This window comes from Mytilus galloprovincialis, chromosome 9, assembly GCF_965363235.1.
Source record: "Mytilus galloprovincialis chromosome 9, xbMytGall1.hap1.1, whole genome shotgun sequence".
NCBI classification, from domain to species: domain Eukaryota; kingdom Metazoa; phylum Mollusca; class Bivalvia; order Mytilida; family Mytilidae; genus Mytilus; species Mytilus galloprovincialis.
In genome coordinates this window covers 75,404,206-75,430,899 of record NC_134846.1, presented here as the reverse complement: position 1 = coordinate 75,430,899, position 26,694 = coordinate 75,404,206, and the positions used below count along the sequence as shown (strand labels likewise).

Here is a 26,694-nt window from a genome sequence, read left to right as displayed (position 1 = left end):
AGTATGTCTAACAGCCATTGATGCAGGGTAAATTCTGACCTTAATATGTAAAAAAAAATATCATACATTAGTATTTGAATATTCACTGCAGTAACAGCAAACAAGGATCCAGTCAGCTGACAGTCAGTGGTAAAATATTAGACCTAACAACTTTTGTATGTAGACACAATGACTGTTCTAACTGTAACTAATACATAAGGTTTACCATTATAAAAGGTAATAAGCAAGATTTTTTTACTGTAAAAAAATACAAAAGAGTTAGATTTTTCACATAGTTAGAGACCTTGCTTACTTCAGAATATTATCTTTCAAGCAATTTTCCAATAAATAATATTTTTGTTCAAATGAACTCATAACATGATGAAATAAAGATTAGTTTACTTAATGTGTAAATATGACCATTCCCTAGGGTCACTGTGACATAAGAAGTAAAGCACTAAATCAGTCAAGTCAGGAAATTCCAACCTTCTTGGAGTATCATATCTGCTTTTATATCAAATTTACACAATATTTTCTGACAAATTGCAGCGATATTGGTAGATATAGTATGCTAACTCAGGCAGATATTGTACAGAATGGCAAAACCAGAACCTTGTTGTCTCCCATTAATCCCTCGGCACAACTTATCATGCTTTACTGAAATATGGCAATTACTGAGTCCTACGGGACAGCAAACTACAAAGAATTAAGGCATCTGAAACCGCTATTTGAATTACATACTGTAATCAAAGCATTGAGAAATCTTCCACAGTAAAATTCTACATTGAACATCAATTTCCAATATGTTTGTGGAATGTTTTGTAAAACAATTAAGTTTGGAATAACGAAAACACACTCGACCTAAAGAAATTCTACTAAATAAACTTTGCCTGGTGTATGATAATGGTATAGAGTTATGTTTCTCTGATTGGGGTTACAGATTTATACAACTGCCAATACATTCTCCAATAATATGAACCCAACATATGCTGTGCACTCTTAATCATCAACTAATTGCTTATACCCTGTAAATCCTTAAATACCTATGCTGAAGATCTCTCCCCCACTCTTTGACTTGCAGTTTCAAATAACACTGACCTGATGACTACAATACCATACCGTTAGAGTCTTTTGTTTAAAGCAACAGTATTAGCCCATAGAGATTGAAGATCTCATTAAAAAAACTTCAGATGAAAACGATGTCCAGTAGGCATTAATTAATGTTAGGAAGTTTTCTTAAATATTTGTGCACTGCCATGCTTATTTCAACAAAATTTTCCTCTTTTTTGGTATAAGAATTATTGACAATAAATGCTCTCCTTCAAATTTAATAGTTATACTTTTCATGCTACAGGACTATAATTATCAATTACATACTCAATTACTTAGATGTAAACAATACATTTATTCAATAAACAGTTCAATTTGAATATTTATCACACTAATGTTTATTGATGGTCACATTCCTGTGTCCAGGTGGTCAAAACCCCTTATCTAAATATAACTGTGTCATGCTGACAGGGTAAAACAAATGTCATTTAATCCTTTAGTTTTAGTTACTCTTTTATCTTTCACTATCATCAAGTCTTTAGGATCATGTCACTAAAACAATCCTAATTTCTTATAAGATTGTGGTTTCCTTTCACAGGCATAACTGGTAAAATTATGTTTGCCAACAAACTGTGTTTTATTGTTTCATGGAGTTATTAAGAGCATATTCTGTCGGTGCTGCTGAAGATCCTTTATAGCAATATACCACATACATGAAGTGAGTGTGAGTTGTTGTTCTGAAGACTTTTCCTCAACTATGACATGACCTAATTACCCAAATGAAATATTCACCTAGACTCCTCGGATATTTCATTCTTGTTAATTTTCAACTGAAACTTAGACACCAAAGCATAATAGAAGTCAAGAATATTATAAGACAACAAACCGAGAAAAAATAACATAACTTAACCAAAATAAACATTTTTCCTGAGAGCAATATTGTCCTGCAATTCCCATTGATAAAAAAAACAACAACAAATTAGCAAAATTTTCGTTTTATAAAAATGTTAAACATTAGTATTAAAAAGTAATTCAATAAAGTAGAAAGGGAACTTTCGACAACTTATATGATATATTTATCACACCAAAATACACCTTTTTCACAGTGTATATATTAGATAAACATGAAATCCAATATATAAACAATGATTATTCTCTCATTATGCAAAAGCAATCAGGTATATAGGTCCCAAGTCAACATAACTTAATTTACTCCTAATTTAAATGTTTGTAGATAATTAAATACAATGAATGGTTAATTAATGAACTTAAAGATAAGATAAGTAAGGTTGGTGGGAAGAGATGGGTAGATATTGCACACCTGTGCAGGTAAGTTTAGTCCAGGTAAGGGAGATGACACCAGATAACAACCTGCCACCTGTATTACTTAGGTACTTATGATGAAGATGTTCAATTCAGATGTCTACCTATCTTATGATGATGTATGTCCATGTATTAGTTATAATGGAAAGTTTGACACAGAAATCATTGATTGATGTATGCAAATGGAAAAGACCATAAAAGGTGCTTTTTACCAACTGATTAAATGCTTGAATCTGCACCTTACCATAAAAACAAAAAGCCACCTTACCATGAAAACAAAACGCAACCATTTTATTTTGTGCATACACTAATCAACCGTTTATTGGTTCAAATATTTACATATATTGAGCATACTTGCCAAAAAAGTATTGCCAAAGAGCAGTATTTACAAAGAACTAATTTGTATCTCTGCAAAGTTAAAATTTTTACTTCCTCTTTTTTATTTCAGGGAGGGCCTACTTTTTGAAGTATTCAAACATTGAGTTTGGCTGTTGTAAATCATTCCATCCATCTACATACTTAACAAACTATAATCTGCCAAAATGGTTGACAAATGAGGTTGTCATGTCCATGGTCAGCCATATCAAATACACAAGTTACAAATGACCACTGTCAACTCTGTCAGATGTCAACAAATACACATTACATCAGTGACCAGAGTCAAGGTTAAAATAAAAAAAGTTTCTTTTTCAAGTATTTCTTTTCAGTTTTTGTGTTTTTTACCTGCTATAAAAGGTATAATTTGATGACAACGACCATCAAACTTGACAATGATGTCAAAGATAAAACAATTATTTCAAAATGTTATTTTCAGAGAAGACACATTTTTCAGAGAAGAGTTGAATCCAGCAACTCTGCATTTTAGCATTGAAAGGCATGCCCAACAAGGTGCAGATAGCAGAAAGATAGCATCCCTTACTGATAGAGTCAAAGGTTCTAGCAGATAGCTCCAGAAGCAGCAGGACCTACATGAGATCTAATCATGCATATCTAACCCCATACCCTATCTTCCAGTTGTTGCAAATTATACATTTAAAATATTCACTGAATCATTAACAAGTTCATTGTTAAAAGGCAATTTGAAAGTATCAGACACCATTAGCAAAGGCTGCTAATGTTACAATAACCTTTTTAATTCATTTATGCAAATAATTGTTAAATTGAAAATGATCTGAAGTTTGATTTTTAGCAAACAATAATTGCAATTATACGAGAACTAATTTTGAAGAGTTAAAAGCATCATTGCTTAAAATACAGATTAAGATGCACATAACGCTAAAGGTTTAAACATTTAAATGATGCAGATGTTCTTCCCAGGACTCCTCATTGCATATTCACGAAATAAGAAGGGAAACTTTTGTGCAATCAGCATCAGTACCCCTACAAGGAACCATTTGTGGATTTTGTTATTAATTACAACTTAAAGACTTCTGAAAGAGCTACATACAGAGAAGAATGATTCCAGTAATTAATTGTTTGTATAAATAATTATTCCTTAACCCAGACACAAACACATCAGAACTGACCATCTGTAGTTTGGCCTGCTCAGCTGGTCAATCCATACTGACCAACATTCATCAGCTGATAAGGTTTGTTTATAGACCAGATTAGTTTGTCCACAACCCATTACATTAATTACAAAGAGATTGTATTAAGGAGGAGATAATTAACCAGAAATGAAGGTAACAAATACAACAGGATACCAGAACATGAATCACCTACTGGGACCCTCCTAGCTAATGTAAACAAACACTGTGTGCTCTTACCAGCTTAATCTTTAGCTTATAAACAGTCAAATTTATCATTTTTATCAAATTAGCATAAAAAGCTTGTTTTGACAGACAAGCCCACTCCAAATGAAAACTTTTAAATTCAAAACTCTCCAACCCTAATTCTGTGCATGTAAAAAGCAAATATTGGAATTTATCAACATATATACAATCACTTTATGTAAATGCACTTTTCAATACAGGTGATGTCAACTTTGATTTATAGAGGGACTTCAAATATATTTTTAACCCATTCTGAAAATAAATATTTCCTTCAGACTTTAGTCAACAACTTTGAAGACAAATACTAAAAAGAACTTTAATTGCTCACTCACCAGAAACACAAAACTAATTTACGATAGAGAGTATATGAAATTAGAGTATGTATCAATAAGTTAATGCATGGAGATCACCCTAAAATCATTAACAGATGAACCATTGAACTTGTTATGTTTAGAACAGGCTCAGACACTTGGTCCCTCATCAATCATTTATAAATTTTTCAATCATTAGAAATTGTGCCTTTTTATTTAATAGTAGCTCATCTTCAACTTTATGTCATCAGGGAATCATGTGATTGGATCAGTTCAAAAACTATCACTTAAATTACCATTAGTTTGCGACACTTTGTAATTAAGGATCCATCACTATATTGGTTTGGGAGTTTTCAGAGAAAAAATATCACAAAGGACATTTTTGGACAATAAGAACACTATGATAGTGATGAAGTAATGTTCTTCTTCTAAATCAGCAATTTCTATAAAAGCTTAACCCCTTCACGTTAACTTTCAATGGGAAATTTGACAGAATACAAAAAATGAGGTAAAGAAAATAACTGAACCAAACTTCTTAGATGAAATATGTATTGACATTTCAATGACAGCAGCTAGGAAACAATCTAGCTTAAATTCTCAAATACAATAGACAACAATAAGTGTTGTTTTCTACCAAATACTATGAACAACATTAAGTGTCATCTTCTATCAAACACTATGGACAACATTGGGGTCATCTTCTACCAAATTGTATATATACTATGGACAGCATTTAGTGTCAATCTATCCAGGTTACATCATCCACATGTTTGGTAAAGACAGATAAATTGTTATTGCAAACACTTCCATAATAAATGCTTATGATTATCCAACCTTTATAATATAATGATTTGTGGCTAATCAAGCAGAAATACATCAATAACTAATTGTTTTCACTGACAATAGAAATGGATAAATTTTAACAGGGATGACATTCAATTTAATCTGCATACAAGGTGACATTCAGTAAAACTTTCTGTCCTTACCATCTGTTCCCGTGACGGTGAACTTTCTCAGTTCTCCCATGATGCCACTGACTATCTGACAGGTCCAGTGAGAAACAAAAGGTGACAAAGTTGTTAATAGTTATTGGCGATCAATCATTACACAACAGTTCATCTCAAATTATATCATCTAATCCCGGATGCAATTTGCAGATTTTCCTTATAGCTGGCTACTCAATATTGACTAAAACCAAGTCATATCTCACAATTAAAATCAATCTTGTAATTTAATCCAGGGTTAACAGATAGTACAAAGTGTGTGAAATATTTATGTATATAACAAAAAGTATTCAAAGTAAGAAACCTGTCTGAAAGTAAGGTAGACAGACTGATCATCTTAACTCTTTGATATGGGTTTCATTTGAGAGGTCATGAACCATCAAAGGACAATATACCTTAAGGAAGACAGAACTGTTGCAAGTTCTTGTGTAACCCACTTCTAAATACTTATCCATTAAAAATAGCAAATGGACTAATTAAACATCTGATTCCTGTTGAAAAAACTTAAACATAAATGTTTATTTCGTCAATGTACTTCAGATATGATTTTTATTGATAAACAAAACAATAACTTTATTCATAAACCACATGTGTATAAATTCCACACACATTATAAAAATATCGGCCAATGTTTACATTTTTCAGAACTGATGATCCGCTATTTTATCAAAGAAACAAAGAATGCCAGGTATTAACCAGGGATAAAATTTCAATCTGTTAAAATCCATGATGAGAGAATAATAATATAACTTTATCCAAAAATCAATATTGAAGATTATCAAATGTTCATATCAGAAAAGAAAACTCTGAGGGTCATTAACTAACAAAGGAAGGTATTTGACCACAATTATGAAAACTTGACCAAATAATCTCTTGTCTTTCATGTTTAAGCAGATGGCAAGCAATTTATGAATGACATTTTTTCAAGATGGTGCACATTAGTTAAACTATTGCACCTGAATGGGAGGCCACCGAAAACATATTTTGTGTTTTATTGTCTTAGAAGTGAAGAAAAATAATTATTATGGTTCCATGTCTTCATTAGTCTTGTAAATTTGAAAATTACTGTGTTTCATTTCATGCAATTGTTAATCATTGAACTAAAAATGTGGATGCAATAAATTTATGTTGAAAATGCTGAATACTGATACATTGGATCAAGATTGAAAATGTTTTATTTACTGTATTGTCACAATTTTTTTTCATTGAAACTTAAAAAGAGTTTGTTCTGGCCTAAGAAGGGTGTTGGTTTGAATACAGAAAACTTCATTCATTATTTAGAGATTCAATTAGTTGCATAATAATTATACCTAACATTTACAATACCCTGGTACATATCTTGTCAATGGTGCACTCAATAGCACGGGATTCTGTAACCAATTTTAAACACTTTCATTGAACAAGCACCTGCAAGGCTAACATGGAACGCCTTGATCTGCTCAGAATAGTTCAATACAAAATAGAACTCAAATTTTGAATCATTAGAGTCCTAACTTTAATACGGACCTACAATTTTACTTTACTGGTATAATTTTCTGGGCGTACGACATGGAGAGGAGGAGGCGTCAACTCAGCAATACAATTGGTATTGACACAAAAAAAGACTTTGGCATAATGAAAAGGGCCCACACTAGTATAAGTAATCATCATTTAAAAAACTTACTTACTAGAAAAGAAACAGGTGTTTATAAAATTTCTATTGTGTTGCTACTCTTTACCTTCTAAACACTGAAATCAGCAGGCATTTTTAACTTGAGAGTATTATTAAGCATTCAAAAAGCAGTTTAACCTCGATTGTTATATTCAATTCAGTATAAGATGAGACTGCAGCAGAGAGATAGAAATGAGAAATAGAAACTATGTAAATAGTAGAGATACAAGACTAAGATATCACTAAAGACCGTATATCAGATTAATCCCAAGGCAAACAAGTAACTTACTAAATATCAATATAGTAATCTATGGCATGGTGACCTTGATCAGTTAAGGGGTCATTTTCGGTAGATATAACCCTCCTAATTCTCATCTAATAGATCTATGGCAAGATTTCTCACACAAACCTGAAGGCCTGATGAAAGACTAAGTATTACTTTGTTTTTGTTCTGTCAAATTGGATATAAAAAGGGAGTGAAAGAAAGTGTGAGAACAGGAAGGCAGGAGAGGTTGACCTAACTTGTCATAGTATAAAGAACACTCAAAAGTTTGTCATTCTGCTGTAGATGCCCAAATAATCCAGTATATGATCTTAGAAAGGGTGTTTTTTGGGGGTCATGATGCCCTGGCTTTACATCTGAATCGTGACTTTAATGGTCAATCATTACTTTTTTGTTTTCATCTAAACCCCATTGAACCCTACCTTACCCTTGGCTACAGATGTGCTACATAACTGAAACATTGGGGAAATGGAAACAAATTCTTGTAAGAACTAAATTTTAATAGCCAAGGTTTCAATATAGTATACATAAACTAACTATGATACCTAATATCCTTTGTTTTTCATAATGTATTATTCTACCAGCAGGCAGTATACCACTACATTTTGTACTAGCAAAACTAGCACAATGATGAACAAGCATGTAACAGCCATTAGAAAGACAGATGACAAAAATAACCTTTCAAATAACCCATTTCACTTTATCTGCTGTTTTTGTACTTTTTTCTTTGAGGTAATTTGCCTTAATTTCATCAAATTAAGCTAAGGATAAAGTATGTGGTTAAGTCTTTTCAAACCTAGGTTAATGTAATTTTAAGTTGTGGAGACCCAAAAATGCACGACTGTTATCTTTACGAATGAGAAATTGATCCAAAAGATAAATACAAACCTTATAAATAAAGGAAAATTGATTGTTTCCTATACAGTTAATGTAATTTTGGTCCAATGACTATTCAATTTAACAAATTTGTTCCAGTGAAGTGTAAAATATTAAGAAATGTACCGAGACAATATGGGGACATCAGACTTAGCTATCGAGCCAGTCGTGGCTGGACAACACAATTATATCTGTATGTTTTATCAGACTAATCTTATTACAACTAATAGCTCCATGATAGGAATAATAAGTATAGACTGGTATTGGACATTCTGTTTTTATTTCTCTAATTCCTACTGTAAATACAAAATAAACAGTGTACTATTTAAATACAGATTGAGGGATTTGATTCATTTACAATGACCAATTAAAGTCAACAAATTAATTCAACAAGTTATTAACCTCAAGCTTTTAAATAAGAAACCCTGGGATTTCTTATTATAACAGGATCTGATAATACACATACCAGCCTCAGAGTAAAAAAATAACAATAATTTTAAGTTTTCGAGTTAATTTGAAAAAAAAATAATTGTTATTTTTGGGGGGTCTTTGTGAGAATGTTTATCATATAAAATATCTCTTTAAAGTAGCAACAGAAGAACAACCTTACATAACATCATATATGAGAGTGAAAACACCCTTATAAAACTACAATTAGCTTCATGGGATTATAAAGTGTTCTAGAAATCTACAGCATTGAATTTCTAACTAATAAAAGATCTGGAAGCTTATAACCTTCACTTATGAGTTCTCTAATTACACTGTGAACATACAGTATCATTATTATTGGTGCATTGTTGATGCATCAATCTGATAATTTACTGACCCTTTGCATATGCAGCTGCATATGTTAGCCTGATAAACAAACTTTCACCAAAATCATTAGAAGATCTGACACTTATGCTTCGATAAATCATTCTTCACAGACTTACAAATTCTTCACTTGAAAGAAGCAGCTCAAATTTCTAAATTGTTTCTAAAACAAGAGTGAAATCTCTTTAAAAGATCTAGGCTAAATTGTTTTTAGAACATTTTCAATTGCATTGAAGCAAGAAGAAATTTTCCCCACTTCTGGTCAAAGCTTCTTCCCTTTCTCACCTGTATAAGATCAAAGGATTTTTCCTTCAGACCATACATATCCCATGGCAAATCATGCTATTTGTTACACACTAGCTTCAAAAGCTGATAAATACCCATAAAATTGGTTAATCATCAATAAAAAGACTTTTTCTATTTTCTCCACATTGCCTGGATATATATTGGTTATGTCACCTACAAGAAAATGGACAAAGGCAAACATAGGTATTACCTAACCTAATTGATTACAGGTTGTAGACCCTTCAAATCACAGATTTTATTGGAGAAAATTGCCTTAAGAGGGCTCTTGTCCAACAAAAGCTGTACAAACTTTTATGGTGCTATAAAATAAAACACATAAAACTTGTTAAAATCAAAATCCTTTTAATCTGGTTTTAAATGTTCTTTTTAAAATTAATGACTATTTTTTGTTATTTATTTTAAAATGGAATATAAATGCTAAAATTTCACACAAAAGGCTCTTGTATTTGATCTTGTTAATGGATTTGCTTCATTTTTAGAAGTGTAACAAAAGTGCTTTAAGAAATTTTTCAACCATTAAGGTATAAAAATATCAAATAGATAATAAAAAAATGTATAAATGTAAAAGTGTCAATTTCTGGAGAAAGTTAAAAGATGTTATGAAAATAAATAAGGACGGACACATCTGCTGACAAATGACACATATAATTGTGCAGAAACTTCTCAGCTCTTTCTTTGAGACAAAGAAAACATTGATAAATGTTGACTTAGAAGTGAGAGAAGAAATAACTGGGCCATGTTTATTTAATTAAAATGAGATGACAATCATATGTTACATTGTTTATAGTGCACACATATGTGTAGTTACATGATAAATTTTCATGTGACAGCTTTAATTCACTGAGACATGCACTGTTGGGTCTTTGTACAAATCTATCCAGTGACATGCATAAGTATGAAAACATCTTTCATTAAAAGTAATGTACTAACGTGTGCTTCAACCTAACTTTTATAAATGTTTTTGATAGAACTAGGTGTACAGTTTTATCACTTATTTAATTCCTTTGAAATATATGCAAAAACTATTAAATAAAGGTGTTCAACTTAACACCCCCATTTGTAAAAAACGCCATGATAGATGACACAATTTCAAATAAAGGCTATCTTAATAACTATTTGTTCAATATTTTTCCGCCACTTTTAACCTTTTTCACAAATATCAAAGACTGCAGGCTTACACTGCAATCCTTCAAAGTCAATGAATATTTGTCAGTTGAAGAAACCCTATTCCTAAGATTATACCCTGGACATTTCTCTATTTGTAGTGTAATAACATGACTGAAACAATCCCTGGTCTCTAGAGAGAGCTTCCTCATTCAATGGCCACACTACATTAATCCAATGGGACCTATAATGATACCCAAAATTAGTAGCTAAGTAAAGTCAAAATCAATGAGGCATTTGACAGGGGTAGTGACACTGAAACTGATAACATTTGACCACTTTTACAGATATAACACAGGTGCAAACTTAATGTGATTAATGTCTAGGTGACATGAAAGATGCTAATCAAATTCATTCAGGTACAGAATCTTGGTTACTGTTTGTAATCAGCAGGGGAGATCACTCTGTTTAGAATTTAATTATGACAAATTAGCTGATTTCTTGGTGAAATGGACAGCAAAACTAATAGAGACCAAATACTGCTATTGAAATTTATTCAAGGGGAAGTAATTAGCAATTTGGATACAATAAATATGGGACAATGTCAAATTGAAAACATAAAACTCTTTACCACTGACATACATTAATCAGAATATAAACATAAAGAGATACTTGTTCAATACAAATTAGTCAACATAAAGTCGACTTTTTAAACATTGAAAAGCATGTATTTGTCATCAGTTAAAAAAGGTAGATGTTTAAAAATCAGTTGATGGTATTCCAAAATGTCAAATGACAATAATTTTAAGTATGTTATTCAAAATCTGGAGTTTTGAAGTAAATAAAAGTCATCAGCAATTAAAGAACTTTTGCCCTGACAGTTTCCTGTAATATCAGTACCTATATAATGGATTCCCTTAGGAGTTCTGGAGATCTTTATTCCTGATGGCTTTAATGTCATGTCATCTTTCTTATTCAATTCAATTAGCATTACATTACATTTGATTCATTTAAAATTCAATTACAATGGTACAACAGAGAATATAACAGTTTCAAGTGCACAGAACTTCCCAGATGGAATTGATGTCACAAATGGTAATGGTTTTAGAGGTTGGTGTGGGTATCAAAATGAAGATAGAATGAACAAGACAAAATAAGATATGATAGACAGAAGGGTTACTTCATATAAAATTCATTCACTGACATTATTTTATGTGGTATGTTTCACCCATACTAAGAATGCAGGTGCTCCGGAAAGGGTCACCTGGAACAGCTGACCACTTTCACATCATTTGGTTGCATTGTCTCATTGGCAATCCTGATCTTTATACAGATCTGTTTTAGGCCTTCATTCCAAGAGAGTTAACCATCTCTTTAAACATCTGTTTACTGTCTATCTTATTTTACACTTTACATCAATACACTTTTCAATCAATGATTTTTTTTTTGAAAACCACCTCAGTGTATTTGGCATTTACATCTTGTGTATGAAATCTCTGACTTGTGTTAACATTTCTTCTGTTCATGTTGATCATTAAAACTCAATAAACGAAAGTTAAAATGTGAATAGCATAAACAAACAACCCTTTTCCAAACAAACCAAGCAGAGAGAGAAACCTACACTGAGTCAATCAAAGTCTTACTTAAGGCAGAATAGAACATCTGATGCCGACTAATCTCTCAATAGAATATTATCATTGAATATACAAATGTTAAAGTTCTTGTTTGTAAACACCTTGGAGAAATGTCATTTACCTATGTAAGTTGATAGGTATAGTTACTTTGTCTTGTTGGTAGCCCTAAGTGTCCAGAATATATTGACCAAGAAGTGTCAAAGATGAACAGATATAGATATCATTGTATGATGCTAATGATATATGCATTTTTTCATTGTAGTTCATTACTAACATTATTACTAATCAGATTTTATCTTCCTCTGAGCCAAGACAAAAAGTATATTGTCTTTCAGATACAAACTAAACAGTCAAGCCAGGGTCAGACAGTCACATTTTTTTTCAATGAGGCATCATATAAATATAGACTACTGATACATGTATATGACAGGGATAAAATAAATCAACTCAAAGTTGTCTTATTCCTATTGTAGTATTAATTGCTGTTGATATTTGTATTTCAATGCCAGATCTATGAACTACAACTAAACGACCCTAGACATCGACTATTCAAGAGAATTTAAAGCTACTAGAAGGGTTTTCCCTGGAATAAAATGATGTTAGAAATGTTGGAAAAGTCCCAGATTATTATTAACAAGCACCTTCACAGAAAAATCATTTTTTCATAAGGTCACATTCCCGAGAAGAAATAATATATGCCCTATCAGTCTATATTGGCTTTGACTTCCATGCAATATTATGCAGGTGTTTTCCTAACCTATTACTATAATGTTTATAGGCAAGATATAACATGAAATAAAGACCTCATTGCTTGTTCAATGTATTTACAGAATAAATAACATTGTATATAAAACTGCAATAAAACACCAACATAAATCTGTCTTTCTATTGTATTATGGTTGTGCAGATTGATGGTAAATAGGGGGAGGTGAAAATTGATTCACTAAATAGCTGGATGATTTACCACAATGAATTGATTGGAAAATAAGTATTTACATGTGAAGAAGTTATGAATAAAACAAGTTATTGGGGTTAAATGTGAATGTCAGCAACAAACCACATTAAAAAGATACTTTTATGTAATTTTCTACAAGGAGAGAGATTAAGTTATGAAATTTTCTGCAGGATAAACAATTTATTAGTTCTGAATAAAATGGCCATCCTATAATATCCTACTGCACTTTTTATTGCATAAAATAATGACTGCAATCCCTGCTGAAAGTTACATACATGTAACTGCTGATAAGTTTCATGGTTTAGTGACAATCTTCATGATTTTACCAACATCTGGTGTAAGCCGTCTAGACTTATTCAGTTGAATGGTTAAATTGTACAGAAATAAGCATTTGACTGACTGGAAAATATCAATTCAATCAAAACCTAATAATGTTTTAATGCCTTTCAAGATGACATGTATTTATGTTAAAATATGGAAAGAGTAGTACTTGATTGTAAATGTAAGGCTATAATAAGTATGAGTGTGTTGTTTGAACACCTGAAGGTCTATGTCATAAACTGACTGTAGAACAAACACTCTCTGACCTAATATGTAGGTACACAATGAAGAAATTGATTTATACCACTGAACCACACTTCATAAGCCTGGTCCCCTACAGGTGAAATTATGTACTTAATAAGTACCCTAGTATTTGACCATAATAAGTACTTATATCCTGTCTCCTATCAGATCTTAGACTTCCATACCACAAACTGCAATAATTTTCTGTTTTTATGGCATAGTAAAGTGTCCATTCTATTTACAGTATGGTCACCTCTGAGCAACACCTGGGTCTTCGTGTTATCACATTCCACAGGTGTACCCATATTAAACTTAGGTGGAGATCCTAGATCTTGATAAGGGGTAAATTAAATATACAACTATCTCCAAAAACAAACCTTCTAAATATGTACAACTTAAAAGAAATCCATTAGTGAATACATATACAGCTTAACCTGGGTATTAATGGACGGTTATTGAGAGGAACAGAAACAAACAGCAGTGTTAAACAATGCACACTCCTTTATCCTGTACCCAAAGATAAAGTCAAACTTGTCAAACTTTATCGTAAAATTTCAAGAAAAAAGAAAAGATACATGTACCACAGAAGGTAAATAAAAACCGTAAGTTAACATGGTTAAAAGAAGACAACACCTAACCAAAAGGAAGACGAACAAATGTCCAGAGAACACAACACAGAAAACTTGAAATTGCATTGCTGGTTCAATGTTTTGGTTAAGTAGTTTCCTCCTTTTGCCAATTTCCTTTCTCTTTTTCTACCAGAAGGATCGCCCATCATCATTTATCAACATGTCAATTAGAAGAAGTCTAAATTCAAATGAAAGATTCCTTCTAGACAGCAACATTTAATTTATTACGAAAAAGTGAAATTCAAACAGCCTTTTATCAATAAAGACATCATTTAAATGCTTTCTCACATTATAAACATTCAAAAACCAAAACTTGTAAGTATTACAGCAGACCATATAATAGGTCATATCTTCTTCACAATAGGACAAATTAAATGACCATTCAATTCCTTTTTTTAGTTTAAAATCTAACAATATGGCTTGAGAGCACTTGAATACAGTATTTTTCTGCTTAAATAATCTAATTGAACACAAAATCCCACAATTTAAATCTGTTATTGTATCTTAAGGGTCATCATGTACCATTGAAAGCATAACAAATTACAACCCATGCCTATCATTCTAATGTTAAATTCATTAACTGTCCATTTGATGGTTACATCCAAGGCCAAAACATCAAGTAGACTCCTTCAACAAAACATGGACATACAACAAGAAAGACACCCCTAGTTAGACACATGATGAAGTGCCCTTTCATATCAAATAAAGCACACCATTTATCATCATGGTCAAAGAATAGTTAATGAGATGGGTGGTACAGTTTTGTGGGTAGAAGAATGGGTATTACTAGTCCAGTTTACACCTGTGATCAATGTCAGGAATGAATGGTCAAAATACTAATCTCCTTGTGAAGAAACAGCTGTTCTTAAAATTGGAATTAAAAATTATGCAGTAAAAGAAATACAACATGTAACTCTTTTTTGCATATCTATAATATTTATCTTCTTTTAGATTCATTTTTTACCTGTATCATATTATTCATCAATTTTAAAGTATATATTTTCAATTGATAAAAATTTTCAATTTGATCTCTAAAATTGAAAATCTATATCAATTTTCAACTGTCTTATCAACTTGAGGAATTACAGACTTTGCAATCTTGATCCTAGTGCAAAAGTTTTAAGCATGACCAAACAAAGTAAAATAGGATATATGATTGGTTTCATATCTTAAAGATACAAAACTGTTAAACATTATAAAATTTATTTCCCCTGGGATGATTGTGTAACTCGATTAAATAAAATCATTGGAAGGAGCAAAATGAACTTGTTCAATGAGTCATGATACTGTAACTGCTTCTTAACAACCATTTCTACACAATTTTCAACGGGATGCTGCAATATTCTAGCAGAGCCATCAGAGGAGAGATAATAAACAATCACTTTTTTACAATCTAATATGTAGATCAATCCATTTATACACAATTACCGCTAAAGGAAAACATTATTTCTTTCCGCTTGCATCTGAAGAAACTGAACTGCTAAAAAATAATGTGACATGAAAGCCTTTTGTAGCGAAAAAGCTTCGTTGATATTGAATCACAATAGTTATATCGGCAATAATTCAACTGAAATACTTTCGCGGACTGACAGCAAAGTGAGAAACAGTTGCTGTTGTGACATTTTTATATCTTCATTTAAAACAAGCTAGAAAAGAACTTGAAAACTATCATTTGAAATTAAAAAGTATTCACATGAAAGCTATTATTACAGCATACAAAAGAGCACATCCATAAGACCTGAGCGAATCTACCAAGCAAAGAAAATTACTATGTTAGATTAGTTTATGACTGAACAAACACAGAATATTGTGGATCAATATATTTAACAAAATGTACACCTGTGTCAAAAACATAACCATAAAAGCTGTTTAAATTTAAAAAGACTAGTGGTTTTTAGCATAATTAAAGGGCAATAATCAGTTTGACCCAAACTTCTTGTATCACTCAGGGTCTTTAACAACAGTCTTATGTACACACACCTGCTAATGAACATGCATCAAAATTGATTTATATCCTAATAAACACAATAACTGTATTCTTAATCTATTATAATTCATCAATATTCAAATCTTAAAATTATGATTACAAAACTGATTAGATTCTTAAAAACAGTAAAATAATAACAGAAAAAACAGGAGGGCATTTTCAGGTGATGAGAAAATTATTAAACCTCCAATGGGAAATATGCTTATGTAACAGTTACATGTTCCCTTTGTACTTAATACATGCCAACAATCCACATGCAACAATTGCTTACGTTTGGGGAATACTGGTATTTTATTTTAATTGGAATCTCAGTTCCCAATGGACTCATTACCAAACCAGGGTGGGACTAATAACTATAACCTATAATTTCAGAATAAAATTTTGTTATAAAATAATTTAGCTTTTTTTTTCATTTTTATAAAACTCACTTCACTGTCAGTCTGAAGAAAATTTTCAGAATGCCTTTTTGTTTCGGAGTAATTTAGCTTTTTTTCATCTTTAAAAAAGTCACTTCAACAACAAAATGACTAATTGATCCATATTGTTTGTTGAATTATTCAAACATGAAAATATCACATGACTTTATTTCCCATCAAAGATGTTGGAAAATGTTATAACAGACTTACAAAGGCAATTCTATCTCTTGTAAACATAAGATAATTTTACAATCTTCAAAGAGAAGATAGAAAACTTCTCCTACAGAGCTGTGATTATCCTATTCCAAAAACCACTTAATTCGTGCAATAAATTCCTTAAAAGTGAATTATGACAAAATAAATATGATGTGTGGGTACAGAAAATATGGCCCTGTTTATATAGTGTGGTTTAATCCTGAACCAATTGACATAAACTGTTTTATCAATGTAAATACTATTAGTTTATGGAACACCGATCAGGTTACTTTCAGTGCAATTTTCTAAATCAATTATTCAATCTTTAAGACTTATAAGCATCTGGTGCCAGCATATTTATGTAACTTGAAGGCCAATTCTTATTCTTTATAAATAAAAACAAAACTGATTTGACAAAACAAGGTATTTATTCATGGAGTAACAGACTTGAAATTATATAATTTACAACTAACAGTAATAACTATGAAAACCTATCACTATAGTATTGACGTCTAGCCTCTATCAATTTGCATTCATCCTGTGTGTAGTACTTGTAAATACAGAAGGGATATTCTAATTAGATTCAGCTTAATAAGCCCTTAATCAATAATGGGTGCTCTGAGGTCCTTACAGAATTTGGAGTGTTCCCATTTTAATTTTATATTTTTCAGGACTAAAACGAGGTTACCAAATTTCTGTGTCAACATCCTCAAAATGCATTTTATTTTTAATTTCAAAAAATATTTTAAGGGATATTATTATATCAGATCATGGAAGTATTATATTGACAGGAACTACTACGACCCGACTTCAAACGTTTCATCTGCGATGCCGCGACCAATTTAATGACATGTTAATTAGCTTGAAACATGGCACGTTATTTACATACCAGCGTGTGGTGCCCTACAATATTGTCTCTCCGGGTTGCTTTCGGGATTACGGAAATAAACGAAGAAATCGAAAGTTGTGATAAATTCTTAGGAAACAGCAATCGGCAAACCTCGGCAGATTCCGTTACCTAACTGTGCCGATTGAGTGATTGATGGATTAATGCGAGTCATCATTAATCATGTTAGAAAAACACATTGACGATGGAAATTTGTACCAAATTTATTGAATAAATGCCCAATTTTTATTGATTAAATTTTTTCGGTAGAAATTGCACTATATGTAATATATATCGCAAGTTTCAGTATCTTCCCATGTTCTGGTTTGATGACACAAATGGCTGAAGTCTGCTATCTGTATATTTATGTTAGCTTTCTTGCTTTTGTTGATTTTTTTCTCCATAAATACAGCTTAGATTGACAACTAATACAAATAAATTTTGGAAAATCACTTGGATCATTTTGAATATGAATGTTTAGTGAGAGTTTTATGTCGCTAGCATATTTTGATTTTTCGTATGGTAGGTGGTGAGCAGTTCTCTTTTCTGTAGTTCCACATAAACGACAGTTATGGTCCATTATTTACCATATCTGTTGACAAAAAAGACTATATTAGATTTGTTTTAAAGGGTTGAAGGGTAGAAAAAGCACATCATAAGTTGTGATTGAAAGTTGTTTGTCTTACGTCCAGTGGCATGTATTTCATTCATATTCGGGACTGTACATATTGAAAATTGAGCCGATTTAATCAAGATTTAAAAAAAGACAATTTGATTATAGAACAATTATAAGACTTACTCCAAATCCAGGGTTGGTATAACACCATGTTAAATAAGGCTTTACGTATATAATTATATATGAAATATCCTGACTGCCAAATATACATCCCTGAATTCTGATTTCATGGACATGTATATGTTAAGTGCACTGTAAAACAGTTTCAGTTTCAGTTTTTGATATAGATATTAAACCTTGTTTTTTAAGTGAATATATTAAGCATTAGATTCACAGTAAAAGTTGATAACTTTAAGATTTGTCCTTGTGAGAAAACAATACTCGGGTCATAAGACTTTTTTTAAATCTTGGCTAGTATTGGCATAGTCATACATGTTCAAATGATAAAATACTGACCATGGCTTTATATGATCGGAAAGGTCTTTCAATTGCGGGTAGACATGAAGTTTTTATATTCACAATTAAAAAGATATTAACCAACATTATATAAATAGCTACACAACGAAGTGAGATCTCTGTTTTCTTCTGCTGTATTTTGTTGATGTTGGTACTAATCTTGTTCGATTAATTTTCGTATTTTAAACTGGAAATTTCTACTTTCCAGGATTATCCAGTACCTTAACTATATAGATTACTCGAAACTTCACAGTATTTATTTTTATCAAATATATTTATTTTTAACCGGCGGTAACCGGAACACACCTTAATTACGATTTAAACTTAACCCACAAACTAATGAAATATTGTCACTCACTATTTCAAAACGTTGTAGTATTCAAAGTTCTCGTCCGATTTTCTTGTTTTGTAAATCAGTCGATTTGTTTTGAAAAATTGAATAATTTCGAAAGACCACAGACGAGATTGAAATAAACAAAGGGGTTTTCCGACAGGTATTAGAGATAACCTTTCGCAATAAAAACCACGTGATGATAAGAAGTATGTCTGGTCAGTTTAGGACGGCGGCATCGCACATGGTCACAAAGGGCTATTAACGATAACATACTAATTAGTCAGTTTCCATATCTTTTCTACAGAGCTCCCCGGGTTATAAATAAGTGCTAATAAATCGTTGTAGTTCCTGTCAATATAATACTTCCATGATCAGATATAGAATAGGCTTAAAATATATATCAATTCTATAATGGGAACATTTATATCAAACTGTGTATCTAAAATCGTATGTGTTCCAAATCAAACATTTAAAGCAAAAAAGTTTGAATGTTTAAGATAAAATGGTGATTTACTGCCATTTAGCATACTGGTAACTGGGGAATGTCAACTGGTTGTCTTATCACTATACAAATTAGCCAGCAATTTACATCATTGTAAGGTCAACACTGCCAACATTACAATCAATCACTTTCAAAATACATAACAAACACAACTTACAGTCAAACATTTTTCATTTCCATACAAATGATATTTTAAATATGTGAACTTATCACTGTTCCAGCTTTCATGTTAATTTAAATGTCAAAACTACAAATTGAAGTCAACAGGAAAAATGTTTCTGATGAAGGATTCATAACAGGATTATAATTTTGAATGAGTTATCTCCCCTTATTGCACTGGTATGATTGAATAATCCAGTCAGTCAAGAAATTAGATGCAAATCAAGTTTGCAGAAAACTAGAAACTGTTGTCATAATCAATTAACACATGTATAATATTTACATTTTCACATGTCCATTGTTAAATGCTCAATACCTTCTTGAGTTAAGTCAACAATACAACTAATATAACAGATCAACCACAATGGCTATAACCTTATGGACAATATAGAAAATCTCATCAAATAAACATGGTCACTACAATAAAATCTCTAAAAAAATAAATAACTCAATGAATAGACACAATAAGATGGGATCCTAACAGTAAATATTTGGAGACCTTTAAAATATCGCCACAGCTGGGCAGAAAATGTCCTTAACTCACAGGACAGAAATATTTGAGGTCAATATTTTTCCGTTTTATACAGCTGGTTTGAACCTGGAATGAACAGTAGGTGGTAATGTTAATTCTTTCAAACATGATTTCACCTGATTTGTTCAAGAAAGAAATTTTAACATATGTTTCATATCAAGTTTCAAAATATTTCATCAAGTTCATGAGATCATGCATACAAAATCGCATGTTTTCTACTCATCAATATTCTAACTCAGAACCCCTCCTGTTACCCACCTGGGCTCTCATAAGTAATTTACAGGTAAAATACAGTTTGACAGCATGCAAGGATAAATAGGTTTTTCTTTTCATATCACTTAATAAAAACCTTCACAAACTATTAAAGTGGTTGGCAGTATCTAAACATTGAAAACAGATAACCTTCGTCACTCAATAATACATGTCCTCACTAAAATCATATCAAGTATTCTGTCTTTATCACAGAAAAGTCTACCGTACATACGGTCACATAATGGGTCCTGACAACTTAATGACCAGCAAACATCTCAGTAGGTATATGACAGTGATTTAGATTGTCACATCCTTTACTTTGCCAGGATACCTGGATTAAACTTGGATTTTCGGGATCGAGCACCTGCAAAGATCTACTTTTTATTTTTTTTCAAATCATTCCCTAAGCCCCGCTTCAAAGTGTTAATGTAAATTTTAAAATCATTAAACTTGGGTAAAAAGTTGCTTACATAGGATTATTTAGAAAATTGAAGTCTACAAAAAGTACTTTCATGGCCCACGATTGTGAAATGTTTATCAAACTTTTAGATTTTTTCATAAAATACTAACAGGCACCTCACTTAGTACATTTAGTTACCAAGGGCCATTAGTCCAACTAGTTATTTCTCTTTTGTTCTTTTTAAATCACATCTGGCAAATTTTCAGTTATGAGATGCAAAGCCAAAATAAAACTTTCCCAATTACAAGAAGCTTAATGCAGTTTAATATGTTTGGCAAATGTAGCAATATTTATACGAGATATGACATCCTGGTGAGCTGCAACCAGACATTGCAGATCACGACATAATTACAAACATACCCCCTAGTAAATTCACAAAATTGAACAAGACTTGCATTTACCATTACCTTAATCACTCCTATCACCAGAAAGCCATGTGGTGCATTATAACCCAAACATTTATCACAACATTTCATAATTTATTTATCTTCAAACAAGCTGAGACCATTAGACCTAACTCAAATATCCTGTGTTTGTGCAGGCTAGAAAAGTTTCGTGTATCAACAGAATAGTGCATTTTTTGTAAATTATATTCTAGTCTGACAGAAAATGAAGTAAATCATAAATTTTATGTAAATATACATATATCTGTATTCTATTTTAATGTAGGTTGTTGAAATGTTAAGTCATAAAAATCTTTTAAAAGATGGATGAAGCTGAGCAAATTTGTTTTACAAGATCTAATCTTTTACCAAGAAGGATATTTTTTAAATTGAATATGGATGGAAAATTAGTTGGCATATTAAAGAAGGCATAATGTTAGTACAAATGACAAGTTAGAAGAACTTGCAAAACAACACTTTTACTTCCTTTGTTTATTTTGATGGAGTAATGTTTTTTCGTGCCCCAGGGTCATTACCTACATGTGATAGGTAAATAATTATACCTTATTTTCTTTGTCAATGACAGTACTTAAACAATAATTATGGACAGATTGAAGACATGCTGTCTTCTCAATTTACTGATTATATCCTAAACTCAAAACTCATACAAAACCCTCAGGTGTAAAAAACGGAAATTGATTATTGAAGACAAAAATCAATTTTTCGTGTATTAATATCATTAAACAAAATATTTGATAAGTTCCTCTGCAATAAATTTCATGACATAAAGCTAAAAATAATAGTGTTGGGTTAATATTGACAAAGTCTCATCAGCTCTATTGATTCTCTTATATATTTATTAAGGGATAAGTGTTTGGAAAACAGTGTTATAATATTCATTTAGTAAAAAGGAAATTCTATTAGTAATTCACTGCTAAATTCATTATAAAGGTATTAACTGGTAAATCATTAGATACTTATTCTGTTTAATTCAATTGATCAAATTGATTAATATTTGTATTTTCCGACTTTTATTATTTTCCAAATGATTTGTTAACATTAAATAAAGTAATTTAATAAACTAAAAGCAACTAAAGGTGGAAAAGTCAATTTATTTGTTTGATAAGCTTAAAATGTCAAATGTGATGATAAAAACTAAAATATTGAGAACAAAGTTTTGTACACTTAAACTGAGATTGTGTAAACGTGTATGAAGGAAACCTTATTTACAATATAACAAATGTTGTACTTGTAACAATTATTAGCAATTGATGGCTTCCCTCTTTTAACTCTTTTGATCCGTTAATCCACTTCGGGGGTACCACAGTCGGTAGGACTTCAAAACACTAGTATTTAATAGAAAAGTGGAGTCCATACGGACAAGGATCTGTAATAATCCATACAAATTAGTCCTAATCCGATACTTTCTCGGTAATATTACAGAATTTCCTAAATAAATTGTTACTCAATAGAGAGTTATTAAGAGGCACTTGAACAATTGCCTATACACAAACGGCACATGCCTATAAGAGGATTTTGAAATCTCAATAGCCCTTGCAATTGTCATCCAAGGAATTATCATTGATGATTATTAACAATTATATCCAATGCTATAAACATTCATAATAATAAATAGAAGCAAAATAAAAGAAATGTAGTTCTTACCTGTCCCAATTACACAGTGTACAACTGTCACTAATATTAATCCTGATAATGTAAACATTGTTATTCTTGTCATCTAATTTATCGAATACACATTTCTCATGAACTATCAAAACTCTCATGTACTATCAAAACTTTTTTGCCATAAATAATATTCTTTTATACATCCATGTTAACTTTTTAAAAAGTAAAATCCAGGAACAAACTTTGTAAACATTAATCACACTTCGTCCTGCAATGAATTCTTTCCTTTTTTCTAAGCACGTGTTTCACTATTTACGAATGCACATCCTTTAATAATTGATTTTAGACTAGTGCAAATCGATGCAGTTTTCAGGTACGAAGCATCAGAATCCTTTGATCCTGCAAAACAGAAATATGCATATCATATTCAACTCTGTTGACTTTGCTTACAGATAATCTTACAACCGATTGAAAAGTGTATTCATGTTGGTATCAAAACGAACGCAATGGGCGGAGTTGTATCAACAGTTTAATCTGATTGGTAAGTGAAATACAAAAATCACACGCCCAATCTCACAATAAATTGATGACATTACTTTGGGCGGAGTTCATAAATAAATGTTTATTGACAGACGGAATAATTGTAACAATACCGCTGTAAAGTACCGTTGAATAAATTACATGCTTATTATTATTATGTATGCAAAACAATAATTTGATCAAACAGAATAATTTAAAATTTAAAAAATAAACAATACATTTATGACTAATATAAATGAAATATCGATTTAAAATTTAAAAGAAAACAATATTTTAATGAATTTTCCCTTAAAAACTTTTTTAATTGTTGTTTTCTGCAAATTCTGTTTTACTTTATTATGAATATATATATAATGTAGGTAAAAATCCGAATAAAGCGGAAAGATAAAAATAATCAAATTTTCGTTGATAATCTTATTAATTTGGACAAATCATAGATGAGTAATGATAGGCAATAAAACTACGACAAGGATGATATACGACGAATTCCAGACATGTTAATTCAATTAGCAGACGACAGGTAATAATGTCCAATTTTGGCAGAATTTTGTTATCAATTAGTAACTTTTACTCAAACTTTTCCAAGGGGAAAGGGAGACATTTTTATTTTGCACAGTGTCTCATCTTCAATTAGGGCGAAGGCAGTAAAAGTTAAACAGACCGAGTCATTTGAGAATTTCAAACAATTTTGTTAATTACAAATTAAGGTACAATGTTGTAAAAGTAGTCTGAATTTAAATATTTATGATCAGACTGTCTGAAATATTTTTAGATTTTTTACTAACGGTTTCCCGTGAGAAATAGACGGGATTTGGATATTAAAATTTGTAAGAAATAACTAACATTCTACATATTCTTTTATAAATACAACAACCGTACCAAATATCCCTAAAAATCCATTTATTTTTTTACATATTTCAGTGATCTGGGAATAAATATAATAATAATATATTTCATGACTTACAGAAATTATTTTTGTATTTTTCTGATTTTATTTCTGATGTATTTATTTGTTTATCATTATAAATTTGTTTATTTTTTCTATCTGTCTATTTTTTTTCAATTCAGGATTTTTTATTACCTGAATAATATAGAGAAATAAATTTTTCACTTATTTAATGTTTATCTTCACCAATTATTTCAATATATTTTCACATATTATTAGACAAGCGATTCCAACACTTTATGGGAATGAATTTACCCAACCGTTCCCGTATAATTGCACTAATTTTTATTAAACACGGTGCTTTGCTTTAGTGTCAATTGGCATTTCATTTGCCCCATAATAATCGTTCGTTTGCGCCACAAACAATATTTCATTTGCGTCGAAACAAAACACTTCCTTTGCACCAAAATAATCTTTCATTTGCGTCAAAATAAAACATTTTCTTTGCGCCAATAATAGTGGTTAATAAAATAAAAATAGTTTTATTCAAAGCTTTAAGACTTTTAACAATAACTTTAAAACACAGGCTTTGATTTCACAATAAAACATATTCCTCTGAAATAAATCATCGTAACCATAGTGAAAACACTATATATACTGATACGTTCTTCATAATAAACTTTTTAAAATAATGTTTAAACACAGTTCTGTTATAAATTAACAAGATCATAAATTGTAAAGAAAGTCATATACACGGGAGTAGAACCAAACGTTTTTTCTGATATAAGACTTGTAAGCAACGGATGTACAATGGATAACCAATATGTATGGTCATAAAAAAAAATACAGACTTGTTTCCTCTACATAATGTGGTATAATTGCCAATGAGACAACTTTCCAGCAAAGTTCAAATGAAGTGACGTGAGCAATTATAGCCTTAAAAAAGTAAGAAGAAAAAAACATACGCTTTAGGTGGCTATAGAAACAGCCCAGACAAGAAATATACGAAACAATCCTATTGAGAAAACGAACAGCTTGTTTGTCTCAGAATTGACAATGTCAATCTTGACACCGTGCTAGCTCAAACATATGAACACTATATATATAGATCATATAGATTGAAACCCAAGTGACTCTCATTTTTATATCTGAAATGTGTATATGAACCTACTGCGTTACCACAGGGGAATACTCTAAACAAAATCTTATTTACGAGGTAGCAATGCATATCAAAACTTTCGTGTGCGTATGTTTTTTATTGTTGCGCAAATGAAATATAACCTGGGATATTGCGGCGCAAATGAAAGATTGAAAGATTGGGTTTTGTAAAAATTAGCGCAAATGCAATGCGCCTATTTTCAACATCCTTTTGTTCAAGGCTGTAGTTGTCATAGATCAAATTTATTTGTTCAGTGTATGTTTACTTGTTTTTGTAAATATGTCTTTTGATTGAGTTAAGCCATTTCAATTGATATTTTATAGTGTTTCTTTGTATGTTGTTATGTTTCCTTCAGGTTGGCGTTAAGGTTGGCAAATGTTATTTAAAACATTTAAACCTTTATACGTATTTTTTGTTCTGTTTTTTTGTTTTTTTGTTTTGTTTTATATATATATATATATATATATATATATATATATATATATATATATATATATATATATATATATATATATATATAGACCAATCGTTTCGTTGGTTTTCCTCTTTGAATGGTTTAACACTATTCATTTTGGGGGCCTTAATAGCTTGCTGTTCAGTGTGAGCAAAGGCTCCATGTTGAAGACCGTACTTTGTATACATATATATATATATATATACTAAATTTGTTTTACATGCACACGTATAAAAATTGCGGTTTTAATCCAACGCAATCATAGGTTTGAACGTAGTTTTCAATTTAGACTCGATCGTTTATATTTTTTCGTTTGGGCTTGTATCATATTTTCCCTCCGGTTTGTATGATCCGTTCATCCTATATTGACTCTTAAAATCAAGAATCTATCTGAAATTGAGGGTAAATTATATGGCCTTCCAAATACCGGTTCGATCCCTAACGTCACTGAAGAGACATATATTGTCGAAATCTAGATCTGGTGTACCAAAAAAATATTGACACCTTGTGTTTGTGGCATAAAAACTTGGCCACAAG

General features: G+C 31.0%; 1 protein-coding gene across 3 annotated transcripts in view; it reads right to left on the bottom strand.

The window, feature by feature from the left end:
* LOC143045950 (netrin receptor UNC5C-like) overlaps positions 1 to 23,593 on the bottom strand; it is an 82,818-nt gene extending 59,225 nt beyond the window's left edge. For all 3 annotated transcript variants that reach the window (XM_076218806.1, XM_076218807.1, XM_076218808.1), the window contains exon 1: positions 23,158 to 23,593. In XM_076218806.1, the coding sequence (XP_076074921.1) occupies positions 23,158 to 23,230 (73 nt within the window). In that variant the 5' untranslated portion in view covers positions 23,231 to 23,593. The remainder of the gene's footprint in view (positions 1 to 23,157) is intronic.
* Between the last annotated feature and the right edge of the window lie 3,101 nt (positions 23,594 to 26,694).